The following is a 17,931-nucleotide window of genomic DNA, read 5'->3' as shown; positions in this document are numbered from 1 at the left end:
AAAAAAGATTACCTTACTTCTGCAGTGCATGAATCTCGTACCCAATCAAGACCTCTGTTGAAGTGCCCTCCCAGCCTCGCGTGCCAGCTGTGGAAATCATAAACCGGCATGTCGGGTCAATGTACAGATGTGAAATGACACCTGCTCGCGGTGGTCCGGGTATGATCAGGAATGGGACTGAATGCTTGCCTTCGTTGGTATCATGAAGATCATACAAGCGCAGGATGTCGTGCGAGGAGCTGTAAAGGGACAGGGAATTCATTACATTAGCAACATTGATTTTGATCCAGCGCAGCTAGCAGCAACACAAAAACTTACCACACCAAGTGTCGTCCGTTCGGCATTGCCCGCACTGCACTAATTGCTCCGCTTCCATTTGGAAAACGCAAAGACCGCTCTGGCATCCACCCGCTACACGCCTTGTGGATGTTGTACTCCTCAACCGTCGAGTTTCTCCTCCCAACAAAGATCTGATTGCCATCTGGACTCCATGATGTACCCATGCACCACGGCGGCGTTCCGCGTGGGGGTACAATCTTGGCCACATGGTTAGCTACTCGCCGATCCCAGATCCGAAGGGTGCCATCAATGGCAGCAGATAAAAACGTTGACTGCGACATTTGTCCAGGCTCGCTCGGCTTTTCAGGCTCGGGCGATGAGAGGACTATGGGCCGTGAATCTATACTCATTCCCGTGGACGTAGACTGTGAAGGTGCTTCTTCTTTTATTTTAGTAGACGAGACTCCCTCCTGAGTGAGGCTCTCCGTAGGGTCAAGGGCCATGGAATCGACAGGCTCAATCTTAGTCTCAGGGGCAGTTTCCACCGGCTTTTTTGGGGGATTGGTCTCATCCGGCTTCGTAGGAGCCTCGCTGTCGATAACTGGCTCGTCGGAAATGTGGTCCTGTTCAAGCGGCTGGCCAAAAAGAGAGGTATCAAGGGAGTTATCCATCATACCCGCAGACGGGGCAGCATCGGCAGCAGCATCCTCGTCAGGGGTTATCTTTGTTTCCTTGTTAAGCTGCGCCTGGAGCTGCTCTTCAGGCTCCGCCGCCTCTGTCATTGTGATATCGTGAGCTTCAGTTGTTCCGAGGTCTGTATCAAATGAGTCAAGCCGCTCGGGTTCAAAGGTGGAGGCTCCTGCGTCATCGCCAAATAATGAACCCACATCACTTCCACCAAAGAAACTTTCCTGGCCCGGTGAGGGTTGCGACTCAAATACAGCCGCGGTATTAGGTGCAAAGGGGTTGTTTTTGCCCGAGGCCGCGCTAGCATTAAGGTTAGGTGCTGCGACGGCAGAACCAGGAGCTTGGCGACCACTGCTAGCTCCACCTCCTAGAGTCCCGGCATTGGGCCGAGAGCCGTTGTTTGAAGAGAAAGTATCGCTGGGTGGTGGCTCAACAGCCGCCTCTACCGGAACAGCAGCCCCGCCAGCTGGACGCAGTTCAATGGCCGCAATCTGGCCACCGTTTCCATCAAATGAGCGGTCAACCTTTCCGGTGTTCAAGTCCCAGCTAAAAATGCGCTTATCCCAACTACCACTCAGAACGCTACGTTCGTCGGGCGCAAGAGTCAAAACACTGACAGCATTCGTATGCTGCTGAAGAGAGCAGATCCTCTTGCCTTCATCATGGCGCACAGTCTGCAAGTTTATACACCCAGAGTCCAGTCCAGAGAGAGCCCATAGGGCCTGCGAATGCACTGCAAGGGAATACACTGGGGATAGGAGGTGCTCCTCGGGCTTGAGAACACTCCCAGACGTAGGGGGCTCTTCATTTTCCCAATATCCCATGAGAACGCCAGCCTTGAACACGCTATCGACAAATGGATGGCGCTGGGCCACCGTCAGAGGGAGTTTGCCGTTGATAGTGCTGCCTCCGTCATATTTGCGGATATATCCGTCCGCACCACCCGTCATCCAGTAGCGCAAATCCGGAGTCACGGCAATTGCGTTGATACTGGTACTGTGTGGAGCTGCCATAGTAGGCACTATATCATATAACCGAGCGGTGATCGTTTCGGGTCGGAGAGAGGGTCGCAAACGTAGTGCTGAGGGGATAGTTGAGGTTCCGGAAGGAGAGCCTGGTTGGTTTTGCGGATCGCTGGTTGAGAAGTTACTATGGTCAGGCTTGGGGTTGGAAATGAGACCATCATCGGCCATGTCGTGATCGGCATCCGCGTTATTCTCGTCTTCGTCTTCATCATCATTGCCTTCCCCTTCTCCATCGCCCTCTGGCTCTTTATCTTCGTCGCCATCAGCCTCCCCATCGCCATCTCTATCTTCGTCACCATCATGATCGGCATCGGCATCAGCATCTTCATCTTCAACATCGTCATCGTTGCCGTCCTCATCATTGTCATTTTCGTTGTCGTCAACATCGTCCATAACCTCGTCCTGGTCGTTTTCTGAAGACGCTACTGATTCGCGATCGTCGTCATCCATTTTCGCAAGGGCCAATTGCAACACTCTCTAGTTGGCGAAGTTGGCTGTTGCGAACAATTAGCCCTTTGCTCTGTGAATGGGGAGGGGGCAGCAGTTGTGCGTGGTGTAGAGTAGTGGTGTGTATTTAAATGCGCGATGAAAAAAAAAAAAAAACTTGTAGTTTTTTTATTACAATAAAGACAAGACGTAAAGAAATTAAACTAACGCGGGCGCAAGGCGCATTAGAGAGGGATTGAGAAAAAAAAAAAGGGTATATTTTTTGAGATTTGGTGATTTCAAATCTACATCATCGCGTACCTTGTCCCAAGCTTCCCTTCCTTATCACTAGGGTTAAGTCATATGTCAATAGGGTATCGCTTATCGCTATGATGCTACAAACTGGCTAACTAGTAATGTAATGTAAATTAAAATTCAATCAGTACCCCAAACTTAGACGCCTCAGAAGCATTGCTAGTCTTTTTGCCTTTTGAATTGTCCCCCTTTTTCCTGTTCCTTTTCCTGCTCTTTTTTGCAGTCTTTTCTGGTGCAGAGGACTTGTTGAGGGTTAGATCCTCCATCAAGTTATTTGGGTAACTCTCACCGTCACTCTCAACATTAATATCAGAAATTGATTCCTGGTCGTTCACTTCGTCTTCTTGCTTCTCCCGAGACATGATGATCATCTCTAGTCTTTCGTCGAGACTCATATTCATGAAGTCAGGAGTATCGACAGTGTCTAGGCTTCTTGGCGTAGTCCCACTGCATTCGTCACATTTACACTCGTCACTACAGGTCTTTGTGCATGGGTGACCGCAGGACATTGGACGGTTGCATAGAGCCTCGCACAAAATTTTGTCGTGGTGGTATCTAAGATAATAGGAAGGTTAGAGAATCTATCACTCCTGTGTAAGGCACTTTCATGATGTGTGCCAGCCGGTGTCTACTTACGAATGGCAGAGCTTGGGACACTCATGGCCACAGACCAAAACTTCTTTGCATTTCTCTTCACATCCCCCGTCAAGACGGGCGAGGTCGTCGGGATGTGTGACGCACGTCTTAACTCCGTGATTTTCACAAATGAGCTCAAGAGCTGGTCCTTGGCGATTTTGCTCCATTAAGATTTCCAGCGTTCTGAGCCAGGCTGTCTCGGCCTTCTTGGCATGTAGGAAGTTTTCGAAGTTTCCAAAGATGTACAGCCCTCGCCGGGCTCTGCTGAGAGCTACTACAGTGCGGCGGAAGTCGTCTAGGAATCCAATGGACCAGGATCCGCACTCCAGTGGGCTGCGCACTAGGGAGAGAAGAATAACATCATTCTCTTCGCCCTGGAATCCATCAACTGTAAAGATGTGAAAGGGGCCCGATGTTAAGGCATTGATGCCGGAGTCTTCCTCTAAAAGCATGCGAATAATCGGGACCTGGCCCTTGTAAAACGTGAGGACAGTGATCCTGTCGGGCGGGGTCCCATTTTGAATAAGATGTCGAAAAAGACCAACCAACATCTTGGCTTCCATGACGTTGATGCGGCTCTTGAGCCCGGTCAGTCGCTCAGGCCATTCATGATGGAACCAAAAAGTCTCCAAGCCGCCCATTCCAGGGACAAGCGGTCTTTGCGTCCTGCAGCGCACTATTTCATGATCCTCGAGATCTTTGTAAAACGGGTCGATGAGACTCCGGATCATTGGCGTCATGCGGCGCTGGACTCCCAACATCACGTATGGAATCCCAATATTGACCAATCTTTCAAACAAAGAAACGTTAAGGTTGTATGGAGACTCAGTAAGACATCTCACCTCAGCGTGTGGCGCAAGTTGCATATGGTCTCCTACAAGAATCATCTGCTCTACAGAGGACAAAGGGGCGGCAATGATATTGGCCTCCCGCGTTTCCGCAGCCTCTTCTATCAACATTACCCGTGGCCTAACGTGTTCAATCAACTCGCGAAACTTTGTCAAGCCAGTTGTGGTGCATCCAAGAACATTGGCTTTACTAGCACGTACTACGGCTGCATTTCTATGCTGACGAGAGCGACTGCATGCTCTGCTAAGCAGGGTAATCTCTTTGATAAGATTCCAAACTGAATCACGGCCGGCCTCGGCCAGCTTCTTGAGCCACAGTTTGTATAGCCAAGGCCGGCGAGGTACTGTAATCTTATACAGATCTTTGTGCTTTTTCGCTGCAGATTCAACGTTCCTCCATAGCGCCTCTGACTCTATTACGTTCTTGTCTGTTTGGACAGAGTACTTGAATTTGACGGGAATGAAAACCTCTTTTCTGTCATCCTGGTCCTGAGGAGCGAACACATCCTCAACCGGATCAGGAACGTCCAAGTCGTCATTGGTATCCTCTTCAACTTCTGGCGGGATATCAAGCCGAGCCGAGGTCTCGACAAATCTCCCTTCAAGCCAGTCAACTAGGGGATTAGCCGAAGACTCCACATATTCTAAGCCCGGGAACTCGCTCCAGTCTAGAGAAAAGGATGTTTCGCTCTGCTCGGAGGTTATTAGTCCAGCTTCTATGAGAGATTGAGCCGTCAAAAGCTCAGTGGGATATGTTTTTTCAATAGCATGCTGGAGAGCAACAACTGTGCTCATGCGCTTCTTTTCCTGGGCATGCAGCCCGAATGAGTTGGGCTTATTCGGCATGTTCATGTACAGTGCGCGGACTGTTCTTTCGGAAATTTCGGCCTCACGGCTTCGAGACCCCAGTCGAGCAACCTTTGCACCGAGATTGAGGCAGCTCATTAAAATCTGGTCCAGGGCTCGATTTGTTTGAGCTGTAACCAAGATAGCATCCCCTCGGGGCAGGTTTTCGAGGATGATTTTTAGGGCTGAAACGGATGTGAATGTTTTTCCTGTTCCGGGAGGGCCCTGTACAATAGAGATCTCTTTTGCTAGCATCATTTGAAATGCCAGCAGCTGAGTGGGATCTAGACCAGAAGCGCCGCTGAATTCCGGAGGCAAAGGGGAACTCAGGTCGACATTTCGGTCGGGAAAGTCTATGTCGGGGGGCACCATGGACTCGATGTTGATGATGGACTTGTCGCCGTCGAACAGAGGGGCTGAATGGGGGTGTTTGTTGCCGCTGATGAAGAATTTGTCGAATTTGGTGCTTTGTGGCTTTGTTAGTGCGTAGAATTGCACAGCGAAAATGAGTGGAGGGCACTCACGGGGTTTTACTCCATTGCTTAAGGCCTTCCATTACGTGGCGAACGGCCTCATACAGCCCGGAACTTCCAGCTTGAATCATGACTAGCTCCTGATCAGGGTCCAGCATAAACTTTGTGTCTTCCTCACATCTCCACGAGACATCAATACGAGGGGCTGTGAAGGCATGTTCATCGTCCCCAGGCAGGAGACCGCCTTCTAGGATGCGCTTAGTGACGACTGCGACAACAACCTTGGAGGTGAAGTTATCAGAGAGCGGAGAAATAGCTACGAGAGACCCGGCAGTGAGTCTTTTAGAAGTTGCCCAATCGATTTTGATGGGGCTTTTTTCGATTGAGAAGGATATGCGATAGGATATGCCGTGGATGTCAGCGACAAGGCCTTCTAGGAAAACCTGCAAGCCGAGTAGATTTTGCAACGAAGAGTTAGTGTGAAAATCGGGGGGGGGGGGGGGCAGAAAGGAGCACAAGTAGATGCAAGCCAACAACATAACATGCCTTGGAATACACTTTCGTCTCCATGCTGTCCATCATATCGGGGGTTGTTTTATACTCGCTGACGGAGCGGCGTAGTAGCTCAGTTGCTTCATGGCGTAGAAGCGAGTAGTGAATCGCGGCGTGCGACTCTCGACTCTCGGGGAGCTCTGAAATGTCATTTTCCAGGGGAAGAATTGGGTAGTCTGAGATGATTTCCTCCTTATCTGGGATTTCACTCCTCCACCAGGATGGAGTGCCAGGTGTGTCTAGTTCCGGCTTGGACATTTTCGCGGGGACGGCTTTAGAAGAAGAGGAAGGTTGGCCGCTTTGTGATGGCTAGGCAAGTTGGCATAAGGACAGCCGGATTTGCAGTACAGCTAGCGATGGGGGGCCGGGAGGATATATCCAGAGCTTTGCTTGTTAGAAGCTAGAAGGTTGTTTGTCGCAGGATAATGGACGAAAGCATGATACTAGCCATAGCCTAGCTTCTGGCGTACAAGAAGAGAAGCTGGCAGCAAAGATTGCAGAAAAGATTTTCATTGTTCATTGACCATTGTCCATTGTCTATTGTCTATTGTCCGTTGTCCATTTTTCATTTTTCATCTAATTTTTTTACGTGCATACTGACTAAGGCAAAGGCAGCCTGGGCAAACCGCGTTTGCGGCTTGTAGTTTGAGGTAGTTGCCTGTTTGTCGTGATGGTGGTGTACTTGGTGTAACTGGAGAGCAACGTGTCGTCTAGTGCGAAGACACAAGTACAGCCAACGTTTAGAAGGGAGATGTTGCAAGGCATGTGTAGGTAGGGCACACGGTTGCGTTGCCAAGGGAAAAGAAAATTGGAAAAAAGTCAACCAGTCTTTTGATTATGGTATGGGTAGGTAGTAGCTGTGTTCTTCACGGCTCGAGCTGACTCTTCAAAGAGAGTTGATGAAACCATTTCATATCAAACACGTGTGGTACAAAATCCCAGCAACCAAGCGCCCCTCTCCCCTAGATTTCTCGTCCCTCTGATATCCTATAGGCAGCTGAGGTAGGCCAATTCTATCATCAAACCCACCTAATTTCCGCAGCCCCTATGGGCTGCTGCCTGGCTAGCTTGCCGAGCAGTAGTGGCGGTGAAATATGGCCAGAAGCTGATATGCACCCACTTTCCAATATGCAAGTATCCTGATGGTGTTATTTCTTACTGGGCGAGCGATTAAATGAAGCTGAAGGTCGAGAGATGGCTCGACGGCAAGTAGCACAAGCATATAAAGTGTGAAGTCTGTGTGCACAAATGACCAGCGGGCGGGAAGTAAGGCCAGGCCGCCCGTCCAGCGTGCGACCGCCTATACAACACCAGATGATGGATGAGCCCTGGCGCTCTCAAAGCTCGAGACATGGAGATGGGCGTATCTAGAGGAGGAAGAGCAGCAAGGGGCAGTCTCAAAGTAGAGACAGCGACAGGCAGGCAGGACTTTCCTATTTCAACGAGCTATTCATCACATGTTGCTGGTGCAGATTGCGAAGTGTATCGAAGAAACGTCTGCTTTCATCCTAATGATGAGTGTAATATACGGTTCGGTTACAGACGTAGGATTTGCGTGGCAACAAGTCATGCGGAGCAAGTGGTATGCGGATTACATTCCATCTGCATATGCTGTATATGGACATGCAGATACAACTAGTTCTTGCAGCAGTCCTGGCATAAGGCGAGAGGGGAAAGCGAGGACAAGGCAAGGGATAATGAAAATTGAAAAAAAAAAGAAAAAAACGAACAAGAACAACAACAAATAACTCGCGTGTCGTGTGCATTGTCCGTTGCGCAGCACGGGTCGTTTGAGCGGGGTATACAGGGTGAGTTGAGCTATGCTGGATATTCCTAGGCTGGGAATTAAGCTTGACAAGAGGAGACGGCTTCTAGAAAACAACTAAATAGCTGTCCACGTGCACGAAACATGCCCTACAAGTCATGCTAGCTGCTGGAGCAGGAGACGGGGGCAGCACAAGACAGGAGACGCAGCTCTGATGGCCCGTGATCGAAGGCCACTATGTATGTAGTATATGCACCACTTGCACAAAGTCTTGATTTGATGCCCTCCACGCTGCCAAGGCTGGTTGGTTGCAAGTGCAAGTATCTATAAATCACGAAGGGCAGGGAGCAGGCGGGCAAGGATGAAACACAGGGGAGAAGCAATAAGGCAACAAGGACCTCGCATGCAGCTCCCGTGTCTGTGCTAAGAAGAAAGGATAATCAAAGGCCACGAGAATAACAATGGGAAGCAAGGAGCTTTGTTTGGCTGCATATTGTCTGCTTGGTGTGATATGGCCTGATTCTAATGTAGGGCGAGGGTAAAGAAACCCCCCCCCCCCCCCGAAAAAAAAAGAAAAAACTGGCTGAGAGCGACTTATCTTTGTGCAAGGGATGAACGAAGAAAACCTAGACCAAGGTGCTGATACCCCCCCTCTCTCCTTCTCATTGAAGACTGTCGCTTGTGTTGTTTCCACCCATCACATCACGGCCCCATCAAGAAGCAAGTAAGTATTGTTTGTATACGTGCCATCGTGCATATATGTGTGTGTACATATAATACCGCTACTACTAACCAGGGTGTCGAGGGAGATATTCGGCTATAAGCATGAATAGGGAGGGAGGGCCCTCCTCTCACTTTAGCAGCAGCAGCAGCAGCAGCAGCTTTAACACTCCAGAGCAGCCGTCAGCGTTTCGCGTAGGCCTTCTGAAAAGGGTAGACAAAGCTGTGTGTACTGTATGTATCAGAGGGGAGGGGGAGCAGCAGGAAATGAAAAAAAGGAATACACAGAGCTTGCTTTTTCCTCATATCCGACAATTCTCGTTTAAAGAGGTAGCAGCGGGCCCAAACCAGGTACATGTATAGCGCAACGTTTCCATATAAGGCACCGCGGACGGGGTGCGGGTAGTGCTGACGATGAAGGAGGGAAAAAGGGGTGTCTAGTCTAGGCCATCCGTGGTAAATAGAGAATATACCGACGAGGCATGACGAGAAGGGCGGGCAAAGGTAAGACTTAAGAGCTAAAGGACTTGTTTCGAAACAAAGTCTTATAGTAAGATTCCATTATGCTTCTAGTGAAGGCGCATTATTGGGCCAACTCACTTGGACGGGCTGACAGGCTGGTACTATACGAAGCTATGTGGCATAGAATGTCTCTGCGTCAAGACAAATGACGTCCATCTCATCTGATAGGGGAGCCAAGTATGGCTCCAAGTCAAACGGCGGGCGCGGGCGCACTGTGACATTCAGAAAGTACACGGAGAGTGGTGGTAATAGCGGTAAAGTGGGATTCGAAGGTACAAAGATACAGAGAGATGTTTCTATTAAAAGAACGCCCGGGGCAGCAGCCTACAGCTACAGAGCAGAGCAGAGCAGAGCACAGCAGAGCAGAGCAGAGCGACAAAGTCGTGGCTCTACCCACAGTTTGTGTGCAAGTGACAGGATGCGGCAAGCTGAAAGTACGAAACTTGAAGAACACCACGACAGGATATTGGTGCCTTACGTTTGTGTCTATCCCACACAGCAAGAGAGAGAGAAAAGGACTGCAGACATATGTTACGGCATATAGAGCGAAGTACAGGCAGTCGACATGCGCTCTCTCGTCTCGTAGGTCTTTTCTTGTTCTCTTTTGTTCTTCCTCTTTCTAGATGACGACTAGACTACTGCGACTACTGCGCTGTCTTGCCGCTTTCTCACCTACCCAGGCTGAAGGAGTGCGAGCCGGAAACAAGGAAAGCAGACAGAGGCTAGGGAGATTGGCACTGAGAGTGGGGGGTCAAGAGGAGCGCCAGCGGGGAACCAGTAAGCAGATGGACATGGCGAAACCGGAAGATGGATACGAAGGGGGGCAGCAGTGAGGGCAGCAAGAATAATTCGTGCCTAAATTCAGCTATGCCCTACACACCATGGCCACTGCGTGTCTCTCGTCGTTCTCTCCCTTTCTTCTTCCCTTCGTACTCAAGTGACCCATCCCTTCTGGGAAGAAGAATGTGCATGATGAGATTAGAGCCCTTGGGGCCACGGGGATATTGCCACTAAGATGATCAGTGTGACACCAGGTCACGCCCCCAGCGCCTACCGAAGGTCCCAACCTCACGCCCAAGCCTCGCTTGTATCCACAACTCTTCATCTGCTACGGCTGCCCTATCAGAGCCTGCGGTGACTTGGATTCCAGGCTGGAGGGAGTCGTGAGGCGCGGCTGCAAGGCCGAGAGGCAGGCTATGGCTATGAGCAAGAAGGCCAAGACCGCGTGCAATATCCTGATGGGGGACTGTAGCTCATTTGATTCTTCTCTCGCATTGCTACCTCTGCTGCCGCCCATCATATCAAATCTCTCTCTATCAGCGGAGGTCCGGCCTCGATAAGCCGCGGAAACAAGCACCGACATCCGGAAATGGCTTGTGTTCCCGGCCAAGCATGCCATACGAAGAAGAGGTGTTTGTTAATGGCCAAAGATATTGGCGGATAAATAGCGGCGGCGTCCGATCCATTCATGAGATTCGTTGTAATCTCAAGGGAGGGCGTGTGTATCAATGGCAGTCTGTCCTTGAGATTACACCGTGCTTGAATTGCTTGGCCTTTAATAATAATCTTTTGTACTACCTCAGACTCTCCTACCCTCCCTTCTGCCCTCCCCACTGCTTCTTAATGATGTGACAAGAGCTTGCAACCCTCCTCCCCTCCCCCCCGTCTTCGCCAACCAGGTCTGCAGCCAGAAGGGGAGAAGGGCAGGAAACAAAGAAAGGATTAGGGGAAGGCGGTGAGGTCTAAAGCCGGCTACCTGCTTTGCATTGTATTGTCCAATAGCATAGCCCTCTTCTGTTGGAGTGTTGGCTTGGGAGGGGGTGCTCTCGGTCTGGGTCTAGAGGTGCGGGCAGGTCTGTCTGGCTTAGGGGGGTTCCCCCACACCGGCATTTTGAGCCATGGAGTTGCATGCTTGGGCGCCAGTGTACCAGCCACTGTGCTCATAGATGTTGTCGTGAATAGCATAGGCGACGAGAGCATGGTGGGTATGGTATATCTAGATCTAGATCATTGTCCACATACGCACCCTGCTGCTGCTGACGCTTCTGGGCTCGATGGGGACAAGATGGGTAAGTAAAACGGAATCTGGAACTTTGCTCGAGTCCCATCCCAAGATTAGGAGCACAAGACGCTGCAAGCTATTTGAGTCTATTAGCTTACTCGCACAGCATAGTGAGGCTGCTGACGTGGTGCATGAGAGCTACATACATGGTCGATGATTTTTTCTTTTTTTTTTTTTTTTTTTTTTTTTTTCTCGCTCTTCTACGTGTCGCTCGCTGCCTCTGCATCCGCTAGTGCCAGCAGCTCCGAGTTGAGAAGGGCCACCCGACCCGCGCCGACCAGAATCCTCTCGCGGGTAGCGGCAGCAAAAGGGGCGCGTCTCCTGCTGTGGCCGTCTAGCCTGGTAAAGGGGAGAAGAGAGAAGGGAGGAGGGAGGAGGGGAAAGGGAAGAGTCCAAGGCCTAGTCCTAGTCCTCGTTACTCGCTCGGTGTTGGGCAAATGCGCCTAGATAGGGTAGGTAGGAGGGTAGGTGCTGTGGCGAGCCCTACGAATACGCGTGTGCTTGAGTGCGTGCGTGGGTATATTGGGATGTAAGGGTGGCATGGGTGTGCAAGGGTGGGTGGGCAGGTATGGAAGTGTGTGTGAGGGAGTGAGTGAGGGAGTGAGTGAGGGAGTGAGTGAGGGAGTGAGTGAGTGAGTGAGTGTGTGTGTGTGTGTAGAAGTAACATGCCTATCTGCCGGTCTGCCTCTAGGCAAGAGGTAACATAAAATAAAATTACAAGCCCTATTGGGAGAAGAAAAAAAAAGAAACCCAACAACCAGAACAACAACTGCCCCTGCTACTGCTCCTGCTACTGCTCCTGCTACCGCTACTACTACCGCTACCGCTACCGCTACAACTCCGCCTGTTATTTGTCATTTCCTTGCTGCCTCAGACGGCCTATCTGGCTCCGTTGCAGACACAAACTTCCGCACGCCGAGGAGGATCAAACAGTCGGAAGGAGATTGCGATAAGATCCCAGCACAACCCCGTCGCAAGAAAAAGAAAGAAAGAGAAAGAGATAAAGCCAGACTGGGAAATGTGGATGTACAAGGTACAATCAAAACCTTGTTGGTCGAGCGGAACAGCGCAGTTCTGAGCAGGGTTCAGTGATCCTTTGCTTGCATCCCACCTTGTGACTGGCGCGTCGAGATGGGTTGGCTGCTCTGTTCAAGCAAAGAGATGAATACGATACAACCCACAGTGGGAGCAAAGGATTCGATCACAAGCCTCAATGGACACAGCTGGGCGAATGCAAATGTTCAGCGTATGCAATCATACGTGCGTACCAGAGCCAGCGACGAGGAGAGGGAGAGAAACGAGCAAAGGGGCACGAAGAAGAACGGCTTGGATCATTTCCTCCATGGCCTGCGTTCTTCTGTCTCCTGTCTTCTGTCTTCTGTCTTCTGTCTTCTGCCATATGGCTTTCTTTTTCTATGCTTCTGCCTTTGGCTGTGCCGCTTTGTTATGCTGTAGCTGTATGGCGCTCTGTACGATGCGGATGTGCATGTGTGGCTGGCCGGCCGATGGCTGGACGTCGTCATCTAGAGACTTGCACCCGTGATTACCATTCATTACTACCCACTCCGCTGCTGGTTATCTCCAACATGATGGCCCAGGCTGTGCCTCATCCTTTGCTCGCTGGTCTCTATTGGACAGGAACCTTTAGTGATTCCATTCTACCGCGAAGAAAAAAAGGAACCCAAAAAGGCCGAATAGCTAGTTCTTTCCACTGTACTTTACACGCTATGCTTGCGTCGCGGCCGGCCTCGGTCTGAGCAGCCTGTTTCCTCGCCGATGCCAAGCTGCGGGCACTTGTCTCAGAGGGGAAGGTCGGTGGTGCTTCTCTGGTCCAGAATAGCAGTAGCTCGCGCCGCTGCTGTATTTTGTTGATGCTGTCTGGAACAGGGAATTTGCTCCGTCTGGGCGCAGCAGCGAAGCAGCGAACATGAGAGCAAGAATCTGTGGTTTGGAGTGAGTGACACAGCGAGCAGCACGAAATCACCGACCGGCCATGAGCTCAGAGAAGCAAGCAAGCAAGCAAGCAGAGCAATAAATAGTCCGAGGGCGAAAAGTACTTGAAGAGCCTGTGCAAATAGAAGGAAAGGCAACGCACTCCTTCCCTTTGTTGCAAGCACGAGGGCCAAGTACGCGCGCCAGGGCAGGGCAGGGCAGGGCAGGGCAGGGCAGGGGGGGGAGGGGTAAGCAGGCCCTAGGCAGGCTGCTGTACCACAACAGTTTACAGTGCGCTTTTAACAGGAGTGCTGCGATCTCTCAGCCAAGACAGGCTTGGTGGCAGCTAGCTAGCTAGTAGCCAGGGGGCTGTTTAACTCTGAGCCCCTCCGCCTCCACCACCCTATAGCAGAGCGTACAAGCCATATTGACACATTCAATAATGTGCGTGCATACACATGTCACAACCCCCCTCCTCTCCTCTTCCCTGCCTTCTCTCTTCCCCTCCCTCCGCCTCTGATCTGGGCTATCAAAGCCTGCCTGACAGCCAAGCAGCACGTCCTGCCAGCATGACGTGCCTCAGAAAAACGCCCTTGCAAGGACGTCCCCGAAAAGGTGCTGTTGTAAGAGGACCAAAGGACTCTGCATCTTAGAGAGCAAAAGATCACCTCGGCCTTCCTCAGCGTGACAAGTCCAGGAACAAACCAACGTTCTCGTTAACAGCTCAATCACCGTTAAGCTTTTTAGGTCTCGTGCTGCCTAGTCCAATCCACCACCATCGGCAAGGGCCAGGGCCAGGGCCAGGGCGCGGGCTAGCCATTTTTTAGATTTAGTTAGCTTCTGTCCTCGCTGTTACTGTTTTCTTTGTCTTGTCTTGGTGTCTGGTGTCTGGCGTCTGGCGTCTGGTGTCTGCGGCCCAACTACACACGCACATGTCGCATATCCATATCCATCTATCTGGTCTGTGTGCTGTGCTGTGCTGTGCTGTGCTGTGCTGTGCTGTGCGTTCTCTTGGGCATATACTGCATGCTGCCACCTCAAGCTAAAAGATTCCAAAGGGCTGCAAACAAGAGGGGGCCCTCCTTTGGATTCTGTCTGCAGCTCGCTCCCTTTGCCCAATACCAACTTGTTGGCTCTAGAAACAAAGGCGAAGAAGCGAGGGAAAAGAAAAACCAAAAGAAATACCCCCCCTCCTCCTCAGAAAAACAAAAGAGACGAGGCGATAGACGGGGGAGGGAGGGGTGTTGGATTTGGATTTATCCTTGAATCTGTCGCTGTCGACCTCCTTGTTGTCCCACCCCCCCCCCCCCCCCCCCGGGCCGTTGACAATATCACGTACGAAATGTTACTTTGCTCAATCTCAAAGAGCGAATGTGAATTATGCAGGACAAATGTGACGAAAGTGAGCGAGGACAGTAGAGAGGAGGGGAGAAGAAAGAGAAGCCTGGCCAATGACATGCTTGTGTTGGTCTGTTACCCGAAACCTTAGACGATGGAAGTACCCCGGTGGTGGAGGAGCAGATGAGTGAGGGAGAGCGAGAGAAAGCGAGAGAGAGAGAGAGAGAAATAGAAAGAGGATGAAGCATAGAAAGAGAGTAGGAATAGACAAGAAATAAAAAATAAAAAATAAAAATTCTTTGATAAAATCATCACAGATCGCATCCATTGAGATTTACAGACAAGGGCATACTTCGAAGCCGCAACAGCACGGCCAAGGCATGGCGTGGCTTTTGAGTATTTAGACCGCCGACATCATCCCAACCGTCCTCGCTCTTTTTCCCTCGGCTGTCCTGCTTCTCCATCCACTCCAGTCCAGTCCATCGTCTCTCGCCCCAGTGCTCCCCATTCCTCGTGACTTCTGATAGGGCTTGGGTGATACTAGCCACCACCACATTTGGTTCGTTGCGTCCAACTCAAGATAGAGCCGTCTGTCTGTATCTTCGTCCCTCTTCTCGTTCTTCTCTTTCCCATTCTCTCTATTCTTCTTCTCGTTCTCGTCCTTTCCCCGTTCCTCGCTCCCATCCCCTTCGTCTTCCTGTTTCTCTCTCTCCTCGTCTCCTCGTCCTCTCCTCGTCCTGTCCTCCTCTCCTCGTCCTCTCCTCCTCTCCTCGTCCTCTCCTCCTCTCCTCGTCCTCTCCTCCTCTCCGTGTGACCCCCCTTCCTGTTGTTGTGTCTGCAGCATGACATTTCAACCCACCTACCATTCTCCTATGGACTCTTCCAGGTGCAAGATGTCTAGCCCCACTGAGGCTTTGCGGGACAAGGACCTAGAGTACACTGTCCTACCAACAGAACGTGATTGGGATGCTCGGCGAGAGGAGATAATCTACCTGTACCGGGACCGCGAGTACACATTGAACGACGTCCTCAAGGCTATACAGCAAAAGTACCGCTGGAAGGTCACGTAAGTACCCTCCGCCCACCTACACCTACACACCTACAACACCAGCACTTGCATGCAAAGATTAGGAAGGCCCCCCCCCCCTCTCTCTTCCCTCTTGTCGCCCATCTTTCTCTGTCCATTCAACTAACCACTCCTGCTCTTGCTGCCCCCCCCCCCCCTCCGCCACAGTCCGCGCATGTTCAAGACCCGCTTTGACAAATGGGGCATCCGCAAGTACCAGAAGCATATACCCAGACGAGAGCGCCCTTCAAAGGCGCGCCGTCGCCCTGCTTCAACATCTGTCACTCTAGCTATCCGCAACTCCTCAGATGCTCCGGATTCCGGACGAGGCCCTACTGACTTTGGCTTCTGTTCGCTGCCGCCCCCTCTTTCTATCTCTCCTTCTTCTACAGCCGGCTCTGGTTACTCGGCTTCTGCAGCGGCCGCCGGCGCCACGATCGCACACTACCCGTACAGCTACACGCCGCAAGATACCCTTCCCACCCCTCCTCTGCAGTCCAGCCCCAAGACCGGCTATTCTTATGTGCCCCAAAACTCGCTTGCAGCTTACAGCCAGTATGCTCTGTCTTCTCAGGCTCCAGCGGCCCCCCGGTCCTCTACTACGTCTCCTGCAATCTATGCCCCTCAGCACCACCACCCCACTTCAATGTCCATGCTACCCGTATCGGCAGGCTCTATTCCCATGCAAGTAGTCCCCCAGCACGTCATGTCTCCCCCAAACACATACTTGCCGCGGTCATCAGCCTTTGACCCGATCCCAGGAAGCTACAGCCTTGATTACGCCGATAGTCTGTCTGCTAGCTCGCCGCTTTTGCCCTTGACGGTCGAGTCAAAGCCTTCTGTAACTACATCTGCTGCTGCCTCCGGCTTCAATTTCGGCGGCTCAATCTCCCGCCACAGCGGGTCCAAGTGTTTAGGGGGTCTTTCCTGCTCCGAGACTACCCTAAGATGTAATGCCGAGCTGCTGCGTCTAGTTCCTGCCGGCATCGCTTCCAGTGGCATTAAGAGCCAGGTGGACATGTATCAGAACCTCAGCCATTCCGTGGCCTTTCTGACTCGTCTCCGGGGTCATATTCGCAAATGCTGCCAAGATGAAGAGCTCGTTGTTCGTGCAGAGGCTGAGATGCTGAACCATGTGCACCACCTGGTGGCCAACATCTATCCTGCCCTGTGCTCCGGCATTGTCGGGCTGGTCAAGGTGACCACCTCTAATGTCGTTCTAGGTTCTTTTTTGAGCACGCTTGAAACCGAGGCCATCGCCACCCACGGGCTTGAGCATCCTGTGTCTCAGCTGGCCATGTGTCTACAAAACCTGTTCCTCATGCATCCTCAGAACGGCTTTAGCTCCTTGATCGAGGACATGTCTCAGCAGATGGGCCAGCAGCTGTTTGAGACATTTGGTCGTGGCAGCCCTGTGGGTCTATACCACGTGCTGGAGGGTCGATGCTCCTATCTTGTAGATGATGGTGTTTTGGTCAACATGGACGGCCTTCTAGACCTAGCCTGCAGAAACCTGCAGAGCCATAGCCAGAGCCAGAACAACGAGACCGAGATGTTCCGCTCCATGATCATCTCCGACCCCGTCACGCCCGGCACAGGCTCCACGACAGCTAATGGCGCGGCAAGCCAAGAAGGCCATTGGGTTGAGGCCCGTGCTGTAATTGAACTGATATACAAGGTTGCGAGGACAAAACTCGACATCAAAGAAACCGACCCGTCCATCTCCAGCCTGACGGAAAATGTCCTTCATCGATGTTCCGAGTTCCAGCAGGCCGCAGCGGGAGACCCTCACTCAAAGAGGGCCCAGACCGAGCTTGCCATTGTCAATGCCCTTGTGCCCCGTATCTATCTCATACTGGCGCAGAATCTGTATTACCGGGGCATCAAATCAGCTGATGAGGCCTTGCGGAATCAGGCTTTACAATGCCTGGAAGATTCATTAGAGCGCAGCTCCAAGTACCAGCACAGATCCAAGCTCTTTAGCCTATCGCTAGACATTGCGCGTCGAATGTTCAACGCTTGCAACGATTCGCAGGCATTGGTTGAGCTTCAGCAAATGGAAGGGCGCTTCAGGCCAGAGGAGGCTCTTGGCATCAACTGATGCCGTCCGGCTGCGGCTCCTGGACTCAAGGCTTGCGCGATGGCCACAGGCTAAGCCGGGGCCTCTGTATATCCCCATTGGACGTGCTGTTGCGCGAAAAGGACTACAGAAGAGGCAAGACCGCGGCGATGGGCGGATAGAGAGTCCCGGTGGTGGGGGAAGCAATGGGAGATGTGGGTGGCCGTTTTCTGGGGTTTCTTTTTTGTTGGGTGATTGATGGGTCGTGGAGATGATGCCTTTTGAGGCAGCTTTCCCGCTAGGGTGTTCGTCTCTTGTTCTCGTTCCAATCTTTTCGTTTGGAATATTCCGCCCCCATGTTTTTGGCGCTCGCCCATCTT

At 51.7% G+C, this 17,931-nt stretch overlaps 4 protein-coding genes across 4 annotated transcripts; 1 reads left to right on the top strand and 3 right to left on the bottom strand.

Annotated features, from left to right (window-relative positions):
* Positions 1–13: 13 nt before the first annotated feature.
* Positions 14–2,441, bottom strand: HOO65_090067 (Transcription factor spt8; the record flags this gene model as incomplete). Its single annotated transcript, XM_071004460.1, has 2 exons — positions 14–239; positions 319–2,441. The coding sequence occupies 2 exons, from the start codon at positions 2,439–2,441 to the stop codon at positions 14–16; spliced, it is 2,349 nt and encodes a 782-aa protein (XP_070855953.1).
* Positions 2,442–2,804: 363 nt separating this feature from the next.
* HOO65_090066 (Helicase required for RNAi-mediated heterochromatin assembly 1) lies at positions 2,805–6,345 on the bottom strand (the record flags this gene model as incomplete). The annotated part of the gene is made up of 5 exons (XM_071004435.1): positions 2,805–2,827; positions 3,022–3,179; positions 3,369–5,528; positions 5,587–5,978; positions 6,094–6,345. 5 exons carry the CDS (start codon positions 6,343–6,345, stop codon positions 2,805–2,807), a joined length of 2,985 nt encoding a protein of 994 aa, XP_070855952.1.
* Positions 6,346–14,826: 8,481 nt separating this feature from the next.
* Positions 14,827–15,270, bottom strand: HOO65_090065 (uncharacterized protein; the record flags this gene model as incomplete). Its single annotated transcript, XM_071001589.1, has 1 exon — positions 14,827–15,270. The coding sequence occupies one exon, from the start codon at positions 15,268–15,270 to the stop codon at positions 14,827–14,829; it is 444 nt and encodes a 147-aa protein (XP_070855951.1).
* Positions 15,271–15,319: 49 nt separating this feature from the next.
* On the top strand, positions 15,320–17,593 carry HOO65_090064 (uncharacterized protein; the record flags this gene model as incomplete). The annotated part of the gene is made up of 2 exons (XM_071004464.1): positions 15,320–15,492; positions 15,661–17,593. The coding sequence occupies 2 exons, from the start codon at positions 15,320–15,322 to the stop codon at positions 17,591–17,593; spliced, it is 2,106 nt and encodes a 701-aa protein (XP_070855950.1).
* Positions 17,594–17,931: the final 338 nt, after the last annotated feature.

This window comes from Ceratocystis lukuohia, assembly GCF_044167205.1.
Source record: "Ceratocystis lukuohia strain C4212 chromosome Unknown Supercontig9_pilon, whole genome shotgun sequence".
In the NCBI taxonomy this organism is placed as follows: Eukaryota; Fungi; Ascomycota; class Sordariomycetes; order Microascales; family Ceratocystidaceae; genus Ceratocystis; species Ceratocystis lukuohia.
The sequence above is the reverse complement of the archived record's forward strand: the minus strand, read 5'-3'. Positions and strand labels throughout refer to the sequence as shown.